General features: G+C 40.3%; 1 protein-coding gene across 1 annotated transcript; it reads right to left on the reverse strand.

Annotated features, from left to right (window-relative positions):
• Nucleotides 1-5,554: 5,554 nt before the first annotated feature.
• LOC102857937 (translationally-controlled tumor protein-like) lies at nucleotides 5,555-7,432 on the reverse strand. Its single transcript, XM_006902074.1, has 2 exons — nucleotides 7,025-7,432; nucleotides 5,555-5,686 (listed from the first exon to the last, which is right to left on the reverse strand). The coding sequence occupies exons 1-2, from the start codon at nucleotides 7,430-7,432 to the stop codon at nucleotides 5,555-5,557; spliced, it is 540 nt and encodes a 179-aa protein (XP_006902136.1).
• Between the last annotated feature and the right edge of the window lie 5,506 nt (nucleotides 7,433-12,938).

The following is a 12,938-nucleotide window of genomic DNA, read 5'->3' on the forward strand; positions in this document are numbered from 1 at the left end:
TTCAAGTCCACTCCCACCGTCCACTGCGTCTGCGCACGGCACCTTGACCAGTCCTAAAGTTCAGAGCTGGCAGGGGTGGGAGGTCATGAGCTGGGTCGGGTTAGAGCTGGCGGGGGGGTTGTGAGACGGGTTGGGGGGGAGCAATGCGATACCTGAAGATGGGGGTCGTGGGTCAGAGCTGCAGGGGTGTGATCTCCTGCTCTGTTCACACAACAGCATTCTGGTCCAGGTGTAGGTTCCTCATGAACACAATCAAATGCTCAGGGATTCCTATTCTTTTCAATGTCAGCCACAACTTGTCATGATCCATACAGTCAAATGCCTTTGCATAGTAAATAAAGCACAAATAGACATTCTTCTGGTATTCCTTACTTTCATTACTTATCTGACATCAGCAATGATGACCCTGGTGCCACAGCCTCTTCTAAATCTCACTCGAACTTCTGGAAACAGTACATATCTATGTACTGTTGCAGCAGTTTTTGAATGATCTTCAACAGTATTTTGCTACCATGGGATATCAATGATATTGTTCAATAATTTTAATAGTCAGTTGGATCACTCTTCTTGGGAATAAGAAAAATATAGACCTCTTCCAATCCATTGACCAGACAGCTGTCCTCCAGCGTTCCTGGCCACAGATCGATATCTCTCATAAATATAGAAGCAAGAATTCTCAACAGAATTCTGGGCTATAGAATCCAACAGTATATTAGAAAAGTAGTTCATCATGACCAATAGAATTCATAACACATATGCAAACAGTTCAACATAAGAAAAGCAACTTATGTTGCTCAATGTTCATCACATTAACAAAGCAAAGAATAAGAAACACATGATCTTATCAATTGACACAGAAAGGCCTTTGACAAAATCCACCAGCCCTTCCTGATTAAAACATTCAATAAGACAGGAATTGAAGGGAACTTCCTCAATATAGTAAAAAGTGTATATGCAAAACCAAGAGCAAACATCATTCGTAATGAAGAAAAACTAAAAGCATTCCCCACGAGAACAGAAATTAGACAATGATGCCTTCTTTCACCACTCCTATTCAATATTGTATTGGAAGTATTTGCTAGGGCAATACAACGAGAGAAGAAAAAATGAGCAATCCAGATAATCAAAGAGGTGATAAAACTCTCGCTATATGCAGGTGATATGATACTGTACACAGAAAATCCCAAGGACTCAACCTTAAAAACTGTTACACCCACTGTACAACAGTGGCACTATGCAGTATTTGTCCTTTTGTGACTGAGATATTTCACTCAGCATAATGTCCTCCAGGGTCACCCATTTTGAATAATATTGCATGAGTTCCTTGTTTCTGGGTTGGGGTCAGACTGAGAAAAATTGAATAAATTATGTATACTGCACTGAAACAAATGAGGGAGAGAACAGTTTAAAAGTGATATATGATTGGGTATTATGGTTATGACAAGAGTCCAGAATGAAGGTTGCATAGTGGAGTGTACTGGGGGGAAGGGAGAATTGTATATCAATGAAGGAATTTTTCTTATACTTTTCAAAGAGAAGAGCAAACTGGAGCGGGGAGGGGTAGGCAGGGAGAAAAATGCAACAATGAATGAATGGAAATCCATAATCTCTATAAATGTTCATTAAAATTAATAAAATTTAAAAAAATATTTTCTGGAAACTAAAAAAAAAAAATATAAAACCTGTTATACAATTCAGTAGAATGGCAAGAGATAAAAAAAATCACTGGAATTCCTCCACAGTAACAAACAAAAAACCCCCAAACACCCAAAACCCAGGAAAGGAAACCAAGAAAGCAAATACCATTTACAACAGCCATTCATAAAGGAGGTACTTGGGAATAAACCTAACTAGAGACACAAAACATCTTTAAAAAGAAAACTACAAAACACTACTGCGAGAAACAGGAAGAGGCCTAACTAAATTTAAAAAAAAATGTTCCTTTGTTCATGGATTGTTGTTGTTGTCGTTATGTGCTGTCTGGTCACTTGTGACTCAAAGAGACCGCATGCATGACAGCCCTGAACCCAACTTCATTCTCTGACACACCTACATCCATTATCTCAGTCACTAAGTAAGAAGACTCAATATAATGAAAGTGGCAATCCTACCAAAACCAATCTTCTTGTTCAATGCAATCCCAATAGAGTCTTCATTCATTGTTGCATAATTTCCTCCCTCCCTGCCCCAGTCCACTTTGGTATGCACCTCTTATTCTGGACTGTTGTCATGCAAATAATGTCTAATCATATATTCCTTTAAACAGTGCTTTCCTTCACCTGTTCCAATGCAGTGTTCATTAATTATCCCCTCTTTTCTTAGTTTCCCCCCAACTCCCATGTCAGTCCTGTTTTATAACAGTGGTGCCCATCAACAAGTGAATGGCTAGAAAAACTATGGTATATTCACACAATGGAATACTACACAACAATGAAAAACAAGGACCACACAAAATATTATACAAATATGATGGCCCTGGAAGACATTATGCTGAGTAAAATATCTCAGACACAAAAGGACAAATACTCAAAATTCATTTTTCAAAGATACAGAAAAGGCAATAGGCAAGTTATTTGGAAAGAAAGAGAACTTGTATAAGCAAAGCACTTCTGAAAAACAATAATGAAGTGGAAGGCATAGCACTTCCTGATAACAAAACCTACTACATAGCTATAATAACCAAAATGGTACGGCACTGATTGGTACAATGACAGACAATTCAACAGAACTGAGAACCCAGAAATTAACTCATCTATCTATGACTCTTAAAAGAATGGAAATCCCAGAACACTTGATCGTTGTGATGTGAAACCTATACTTGGACCAAGAGGCAGTCGTCAGAACAGAGCAGGGAAACACTACATGGCTCAAAATTGGGAAAGGTGTACGCCACGGATATGTCCTATCTCCATACCTTTTCAACCTGTATGCAGAACAGATTATCCTAGAGGCTGAGCTCTATGAGGAGAAGTGTGGCGTCAGGATTGGTGGAAGATCTATTAACATTCTGCGTATGCAGATGACACAACCCTGCTTGCTGAAACTGAGGAGGACCTGAAATGCTTGCTGTAGAGGGTCAAGGACTGCAGCCTTCAGTATGGACTGAGGCTCAATGTCCAGAAGACAAAAATTCTCACCACTGGGCCAATTGTCAGCATCAAAATGGAGAGTGAAGAGACTGACATGGTTGACAACTTTAGTCTGCTTGGCTCCACGGTCAACGCTCTTGGCACCAGTAGCCAGGAAATAAAAAAATGTATTGCGATGGAAAAGTCTGCTGTTAGGGACCTCTCCAGGGTACTGTAGAGCAATGGTGTCACTCTGGAGACTAAGGTGCATTTGATACAGGCTATGGTCTTTGCAATCACTTGTTATGCATCAGAGAGTTGGACAATGACTAGGGTGATAGAAGAATTGGTGCCTTTGAGCTGTGGTGCTGGAGAAGAGTATTGAATGTCCCATGGACTGCCAAGAAAACAAACAGATTCATCCTGGAGAGGGTTAAACCAGACTGCTCCTTGGAGGCAAGGATTTGGGGGCTTCGTCTGACATAGTTTGGGCATGTTGCAAGGAGGGACAAGTCCTTGGAGAGAGACATCATACTTGGGAGGGTGAAGGGACGGCCCAAGAGGGGAAGACCCTCTATGAGGTGGATTGATTCAGTGACTGGGGTAATTGGGATGAGTGTGTCAAAGGCAGTGTGCTTGGCACAGGATAGAGCAGGGTTTAGGGCTGTTGTACATAAGGTCACTATGAGTCGCAAGTGACTCGATGGCATATAACAACAACATCTATGGTCAGCTGGTATTCAACAAGAAAATAAAACCCATCAAATGGGTAAATGATAACCTCTTCAACAAATGGTGCTAGCCAAACTGCAGAATGCTAAACAGGATCTAAATCCCACATCATACACAAAAATCAACTAAAAGTAGATCACATCCCTAGGGGTAAAGCCCCAAACCACAAAGATCATAAGAGAGGCGAGCTCTGGTGGCCTAGTGGCAAGAAGCTGCACTGCAATCCCAGAGGTGCGCCGTTCAAATCCACCAGATGCTCTGCTGAAGGAGAAACAATCACCTCTTGTACCAGTCAGATCCGATTTGACGGCACACACATAATAATATAAAAAAAATGCTAAAAAAATCATAAGAGAAAAAATGGGAAGAAAACTAGAAGGCCTAGCCTATTATATAAAGAGTCTGGAAAATGCAGCCAGAAAAGCACAACAAGGAGATAATAACTTCTAAAGATTAAGTTCCTGTGTACATCAAACCTTTATGCAATAGGGTGAAAGGAAAACCTACTGACTGAGAAAAAAATATTTGGCAATGATATCTCAGACAAGAGTCTATTAATGAAAATGTACAGAATACTACAGGGTCTCTACAAGAAAGACTGATAACCCAATTATAAAATGAGTGAAAGACATGGAAATCCCTTTCACAAAGGAATACATTCAGATGGCCAAAGGATGCATGAAGAAATGCTCAAAGTCATTGGCAATAAGAGATATGCAAATCAAAACTGCAATGAGATATCATTTCATCCCAATAGCAGTGGCAAAGTTTAACAAGCAATAAATGTTGAAGATGTGGAGCGATTGGAACTATCTTACACTCCAGTGTACAACCACTTTGGAAGACAGTTTGACATGTCCTAAAAAAGCTGAACATAGAGATCCAAGATGGCGGCGGAGGCAGAGACAGCGCACTTAAAGCAGGGCCATTATGGCCTTCCACAGACTTTGGCTTATTGATAATTGAACACTTAAACAGTTGATGACTGGCCTTCAGTGAAGATCGAGGCTCAACAACAGGAATTCAAGGATTCCCAAGGAGAACTCTCAACAACAGGAATTCAAAGATTCCCAAGGAGAAATGGGTGAGTCTCGTGCCCCACCCCCCCCGCGGAGCCCTTGCTGCCAAACACCCGCTGCAGCTCCATGAGGCTTCCACAGCCTGAACGAATGGATTCCCTCACCCAGGATGGATGCTAGGCACCGGCCCTCCTCAAGACTGGTACAGTGAAGCCACCACACTGCCGCAAGGGGGACTTGATCTGGAGAGAATTCTTGGAGCCAGGATGGCAGCTGTGTGGAAAGCGGGTGCCCACAGGCCGCCTGCACAAGAGGGGCCACGCACCCGCCAAGTGCCCGTGCGGTGGGGTGGGGAGGCACACCCCCAACAGCCGCCTACGCTGGGGGGGGGCACGCGCCTCCCGCAGGCCTCCCACGCTGCGGGGGGTGTGCACCCCGCTGGCCGCCTGTGTAGGAGGTGGGGGATAGGATGCATGCCCACCATCTGCAGGTTTGGGTTTCCTTGGACAGGCCAAAGAAGACGATTATCTATGCATTGGAAAGGCCAAAGAGGACGATTACCTATGCAATTGATTGCTGAAAGTCACTGTAAGTCTGGTGACCTTAACAGTGGCAGCATGTACAAGAGGACCGACATCCTAAATGCACCACATATTTTGTTCTGTTGAATGCTTCTGCCAAAAGCAGCAGCCAGATAAGATGACAGGTGATGGATCCAAAGAATTGTCAAATTTGTTAACATTTCTCCATTTCTAAACCATCCTTAAAGAAAATAATGTACGGAGTCACACCATCCTCACAGTAGTCCAGCAGAGCAACCATGCCATCTGGATTCAGGTTTTTACCAATAAAGAACTGATGTTGTTGCTGTTGTTGTTGTTGTTATGTGCCGTCGAGTCGTTTCCAACTCATAGCGACCCTATGCACAACAGCCCTAAACCCTGCTCTATCCTGCGCCAACTGCACCGCCTCTGACACACCCATCCCAATTACCCCAGTCACCGAATCAATCCATCTCATAGAGGGTCTTCCCCTCCTGTGCTGTCCCTCCACCCTCCCAAGCATGATGTCCCTCTCCAAGGACCCGTCCCTCCTGGCAACATGTCCAAAGTATGTCAGACGAAGCCCCAGAATCCTTGCCTCCAAGGAGTAGCTTGGTTTAATCCTCTCCAAGATGAATCTGTTTGTTTTCCTGGCAGTCCAGGGTACATTCAGTACCCTTCTTCAGCACCACAGCTCAAAAGCATCCACTCTCCTTCTGTCCTCCCTAGTCATTGTCCAACTCTCTGATGCATAACAAGCGATTGCAAATACCATGGCCTGTATCAGGCGCACCTTAGTCTCCAGAGAGACACTGTTGCTCCTGAGTACCTTAGAGAGGTCCCTAACAGCAGATTTTCCCATCACGATACGCTTTTTGATTTCCTGACTGCTGGTGCCAAGAGTGTTGACTGTGGAGCTGAGCAAACTGAAGCTGTGAACACTCTCAATCTCTTCGTCATCCATCCTGACGCTGCCAATTGGTCCAGTGGCGAGAATCTTTGTCTTCTTGGCATTGAGCCTCAGTCCATACTGAAGGCTGCAGTGCTTGACCCTTCGCAGCAAGTGCATGAGGTCCTCCTCAATTTCAGCAAGCAGGGTTGTGTCATCTGCATAACGGAGATTGTTAATAGATCTTCCACCAATCCTGATGCCACAATTCTCCTCATAGAGCCCAGCCTCTCGAATAATCTGCTCTGCATACATGTTGAAAAGGTATGGAGACAGGATGCATGGCTGGCGTACACCCTTCCCAATTTTGAACCATGCAGTGTTACCCTGCTCTGTTCTGACTACTGCCTCTTGGTCCAAGTATAGGTTTCATATTAGCACAATTAAATGTTCTGGGATTCCCATTCTTCTCAGAGTCAGCCACAGTTTGTTGTGATCCACACAGTCAAATGCCTTTGCATAATCAATGAAACACAGATAGACATTCTTCTGGTATTCCCTGCTTTCAGCCAAGATCCATCTAACATCAGCAACAATATCCCTAGTACCACGACCCCTTCTAAACCCAGCCTGGACTTCCGGCAGTTCTCTGCTGATGTGCTGTTCTAATCGTTTTTGGGTGATCTTCAGTAGAATCTTGCTTACATGTGAAATCAATGACACTGTTCTGTAGTTTCCACACTCAGTTGGGTCACCTTTCTTTCGAATAGGAACAAATATAGATCTCTTGTTTTTGAAATTAGCAAGGATGTGCTTGATCTGTTCTGCAGCCCCTGCCATAAAAGGTTTTACTCTTTCTGGTTTCTGTTCTTCAAGTTTGCCTTTGATTGATTTCATGTAATCCTTGATGTACTTATTGTAGGCTTCTTTTGTGAAGCTGGTTTCCTGCAAGTGATGGTTCATGACAATGTCAACACCAGTGATTACTGTGCTTTCGGTTCCTTCACAATCGGTGCCTTCAGCAGAGGCGTTTCCACCAATGAGCGAGTCATCAATGTTACCCTCCGTCCTACTGACCATCTTCCCCTCCACCTCCAGGTACAGTCCGTCCGCGATCTCCCAGATTTTGTAGATGTCGGAGAACATCTCATCGTAGCTGATGAGGTCTCGGTAGATGATCATGATGGCAGCAAGGACTCGATGGCGGCACTAGCTGAGCAGGAGCCGGAGCTCTGAGCAAGCGCGGTGCAGCCAGAGCGGCGCTCGGGGGGGGAGCGGGTGGAAAAGCAGAACAAGTTTTAGGATGGCAGCAGCAGCTGTGGCTCAACTGCAGAATTGATGTGAGATGGGACCTTCGGGGAGGAGGAAAGCCAATATTGGCAGGACTGAGAACTTTGTTGGACAATTAGGTGGAGAGGCAATATTGGCAGGACTGAGAACACTTTTGGACAATTGGAGGGGCAATATTGACAGGACTGAGAACTTGTTAGGACAATTGGGTGGAAAACCAATATTGGCAGGACTGAGAACTTTGTTGGGCAATCAGAGGGAGCCAATATTGGCAGAACTGAGAACTTGGAAACACTTAGAACCTCAAGGCTGAGATTCTTATGTGCACGTTTTGGAAGATGTCTTGACTGTATTGTGTTATTAATCTGAATTAATACCTTTTGACTTCCCCAATATGGTTCTGTGTGGTCTGTGAGTTATCACATTGGATTTTGGACACACAAAAGCAGTAAGATTGGTGTTGAGATTAATAAAAAGAGGCATGGGAGTGTGGAGGTCTTGTCTGACATCATGGAAGTTGGGTTTGTGTTATTGATGCGGTGGATGCAGATAGTTCCCCCCTGTGAAGTTGGTAAAGGTCAGATAAGACACTCCCCATGTGGCCCTTGCTCTTTTTACACTGAGTGAACTAATTCAGTCTCATAAGAACAAAAACTGTATATGGCCATTATTATAAAAACAAAATGATAACCAGTGAGATGTGCATAGATGTACAAAGAGAGAGGGAGAGGGGGCAAAGAGCTTAAGGGTGAAGAGAGGGTGAAATCATGGAATTAAAGAGATTGGTGGATGGAGGGAGGGAAAACAAAAACAATGTACATGAATGAAACACATATGCACAAAACTGCAACGTGTTAGACATTAAAAAAAAAAAGATTGACAGAAGACCCAGTAACAAGTGACATGCACATGCTACAGCTTTGAATGTTTCTCTTTTAGGAATACAAATTATCCATAAATGAATTTTCTAGGCTCTCCATTAGTCTTCATCCACAAATATTAACGCCTTCACTCTCAATGTTTACATTACTTTGTTCTTTCATACTTCATTCCGTTTCTTAGTATAGATCTTATAAAGTTTGGGTTTTAATATCTATAACATAATTTTTTTTCTGACTTGATAGCTTCCTTAGTTTCTCTTTCCTATTCATTTCATTCTGTTAAATTTTCATTTTCTGTCCTGTGTGTTCTCTCTCCTTCTTCTTCTTCTTCTTCTTCTGCTTCTGCTTCTGCTTCTGCTTCTGCTTCTTCTGCTTCTTCTGCTTCTTCTGCTTCTTCTTCCTCTTCCTCTTTCTTTGTCTTTGTTTGTTTTGTTTGTCTTTTACAGAAGCTTGAGGATGCTAATCAATTTCTAAATTTTCTCCTGAATCCTGGTTGCTTTCCGTTTTTCCTGAATGCTGTGCTTTTTCTCTAGTTTTGCATTGTTTCTGTTCCTTAACCTTAAACACGATTAATTTTTCTCTGGGATCAATAAATATAGGCAGGTTGATTGAGCTAGCTAACCTTGAACTTACCACCTACCTTTGGATGTGGTGGCAGAATCACCATCTTGAATTTTTAGTTGGAGGGTACATGAAGATATTTGGTGGTGGTGTTGATGTGGAGTGCCATCGAGTTAACTACAACTCCCAGTAGCCCTCTTAACAATGGATATGAATCTTGTCCTATCTTGCACCATTAAAGATCTCTGATATTCTCAAGCCTATTGTTAGAGTTATTGTATTAATCCATCTTGTTGAGGGACTTCCTTTGATTATATATGGGATGTTCAGCACTCTTCTCCAGTTCAAAAGAATAAACTCTTCTGTTATCTTTATTCATTATTTAACTTTCAGATGCATAGGAAGCAACTGAGAAGACGATGGCTTGGATAAGGCACACAATAGTCTTTAAACTGGCACCCTTGCCATTTAGAACTTTGACAGCAGATTTTCTCAATGTAACACGTATTTTTATTTCATGGTTGTAAAATTAAATTCTTGATAACTTCAATCTTTTTTCCATCTGTCATAATGTTGCCTAATGGTCTAGTGGTGAGGATCTTTTGAGTTCTTGATGTTGAGATGTAATCCGTATTGAAGGCTGTAGCCTTGATCTTCTGCAGCAAGTGTTTCAAGTTCTCTTCACTTTCAGGAAGTAAAGTTGTGTCATCTACATAAAGTAGGTTTGTTGATGAGTCTCCCTCCAATCCTTATCCCATATTCTTTTTCATAAAGTCCAATGTCTCAAATTATTTACTCAGCATGCAGATTGAATAACATGGAGAAAGAATGCCATTTTAATGCACATTTTTTTCTGATTTTAAATCATGCAGGCCTCGCCTCTCTAGTCATTCAAATCCACCATTGACTCCTTGAGAAATAGATAGACAATATTCTCCTATGAGCTTTAAACACTACTGAAAACCTACTGAAAAGTCTGAAAGGTTGGTTTCTACTCCATGACAATGATAGATGACTGATAATATAAAGTCCCCATACTCAAGAATCATCATCCTTGGTTGTTTCCTCTAAAATGTTTTTTTTCATTTTTTTCTTTTTTATCGAGATGTTACTGAAAGATTATAGAGAACTTGGATTTCCATTCATTCATTGTTGCACATTTTCCTCCCTTCCCACACCTCCCCGCAGTTTGCTTTTCTCTTTGAAAAGAAAAAGAAAATTATTTCATTGTTATAAAATCTCCCCAGGCCATTTTACTATGCAGCTCTTATTCTGGACTCTTGTTACACAAATAACACCTAATCATATATCCCTTTTAAACTGTCCTCTCCATCATCTGTTTCAGGAATGCAGTGTACATTATTTATCCCCTCTTTTCTTTGTTTTCCCCCAAATCCAATGAAAGTCCTATTTTATAACAGTGTGGACCTTAAAAAAGCAATCCAAAACAATGCAGATAAAGCAAACAAGTCATTAGAGGCTCTGGAAAAACAAGAAACCACATTCCAAAATATGAGGTCCAATGTTTCAGATGCTATTAACATGATGATGAAGGGACACATGAACAGGGTTGAAGAGATGGAACACAGAATCAGTGAGATAGAAGATAGAATTGTCATCACTAATCTGCTAGAATAAAAAGCAGAATCAAAAAGGAAGGGAAAAGAAGAAAGCCTAAGAATAATGTGGGACACCATCAAGAGAAATAACATGTGCATCGTCAGAATCCCAGAACAGGAAGAAGCAAGTAAAGGAACCAAAAAAGTTGTGGAAGAATTAATAAAAGAAAACTTCCCAGGCATAATGAAGAATGAAAGACTATATATTCAAGAAGTTGAGCGAACACCATACAGAATAGATCAGAAAAGAAAAACACCAAGGCATATCGTAGTCAAATTTTCCAAAATCAAAGATAAGGAGACAACAAATAAAATTAAGTGTTGATTTCTCACCAGAGACCATGTGAGCAAGAACACAGAGGAATGACATATATCAAACACTCAAAGAACACAACTGTCAACCAAGAATATTGTACCCAGCACAACTCTCCATCAAATAGGAAGGAGAGATCAAGATATTCCCAGAAAAATAGAGCCTAGGGAAGTTTGTAAAAATAAGACCAGCAACGCAGGAAACACTGAGAGATGTCTTTCTTCCAGAGGTACCATAGAAAGCAGGATGGACCAAAGTAACTAGCAACACCACCAAAAAGACCTCAACAAAATGATAGCAATAAAACCTTGCCTCTCAATAATCACACTTAATGTGAATGGTTTAAATGCACCACTGAAGATAAAAAGAGTAGCAGATTGGAGGAAAAAACAAAACCCATCAATATACTGTCTATAAGAGACACACCTGAAAAGTGAAGATAAAGATTAAAAATAAAGGGTGGGAAAATATATATCAAGCAAATGGGAACCAGAAAAAAGCAGGAGTAGTGATATTAATCTTTGATAAAATAAATTTCAATCCAAAAACCATCATAAAGGACAATGAAGGTCACTATATAATGCTTAAAGGGTCAATAGAACAAGATGACATAACAATAATAAATATCTATGCACCAAATGATAGAGCTTCAAAATATATAAAACAAACATTAACAAAACTGTAAAAGGAAATAGACAACACCACTATAGTAGTTGGAGACTTCAATACATCACCCTCCAGAAAAGATAGAACTACCAGAAAGAAACTCAGCAAAAATGCTGAAGAATTAAACCACACAATAAACCAACTCAATCTCATAGATATTTATAGGCTAATGCACCTCCAAAAAAGCACAGTATACCTTCTCCAATGTGCATGGAATGTTCTCCAGAATAGATCACATTTTAGGTCACAATAAATTAAAAAATATAGAAATAATACAAAGGATCTTCTCAGACCACAATGCTACAAAATTAGAAATTAATAACAAAAGGATAAAGGAGAAAAAAACATACATTTGAAAGCTGGACAACACCTTGTTTGAACATGAGTGAGTATGAGAAGAAATAAAAAAATGAAATTAAAAAGTTTCTTGAAACAAATGACAATGAACACACAACTTACCAAAACCTCTGGGAAACAGCCAAAGTAGTAATCAGAGGTCAATTTGTAGCAATAAGCAAACACATCAAAAGGCAGGAAAAAATGACCATTGACTCTCTAACCCAACAAATTTAAAAAGAACAGCAAGAACCCCTACAACCTCTAAACCAACCCAAAAACCAAAAAATCTAACCTGAAATTATAAAAATTCGGGCAGAAATAAATGAAATAGAAAAGAGAAAAACAATTGAAACCATTAAAAATTCAGAAATTGGTTCTTTAAAGTTGTCAATAAAATCAACAAACCAATAGCAAAACTAACAAAGGAAAAGACACAAATAATCTGAATGAGTGATGAACAGGCAATGTCACAACAGAATCAACTAAAATAAAAAGACTAACAATGGAATATATAAAAAAACTATACTCAAACAAATATGAAAACCTAGAGGAAATGGAAAATACTTAGAAAATCACAACCTACCTAAAGTGAAACAAATTTAAATTAAACACTTGAACAGATCCATTACAAAAGAAGAAATAGAAAAGGTAATAAAACAATTTCCAGCCAAACAAAGCCCTGGACCTGATTTTTACAAGTGAGTTTTATCACACATTCAGAGAAGAATTGTCACCAATTCTACACAAAATATTTTTATAATTTTAAATTTTTCTTCTGTAAAAATAGATTAAGTATATGAAATCTCATTACAGATAAGCATGAACAGGAGAACAGTAAGAAGGTGATCATCACAATGCCAATAAAGAAATAGGAGACAGAGATTAATGGGGATCTGAATTATAAGAATAAAGAAGAGTTGCACACCCATGTTTATTGCGGCTTTGTTCACAATAGCAAGGAGTTGGAAACAACCTAAGTGCCCATCAACAAACGAATGGATAGAGAAGCTGTGGTATAT

The sequence above is a fragment of the Elephantulus edwardii genome, unplaced genomic scaffold (genome assembly GCF_000299155.1).
Source record: "Elephantulus edwardii isolate Elephantulus edwardi_28Jun2011 unplaced genomic scaffold, EleEdw1.0 scaffold00365, whole genome shotgun sequence".
Lineage (NCBI taxonomy): Eukaryota > Metazoa > Chordata > Mammalia > Macroscelidea > Macroscelididae > Elephantulus > Elephantulus edwardii.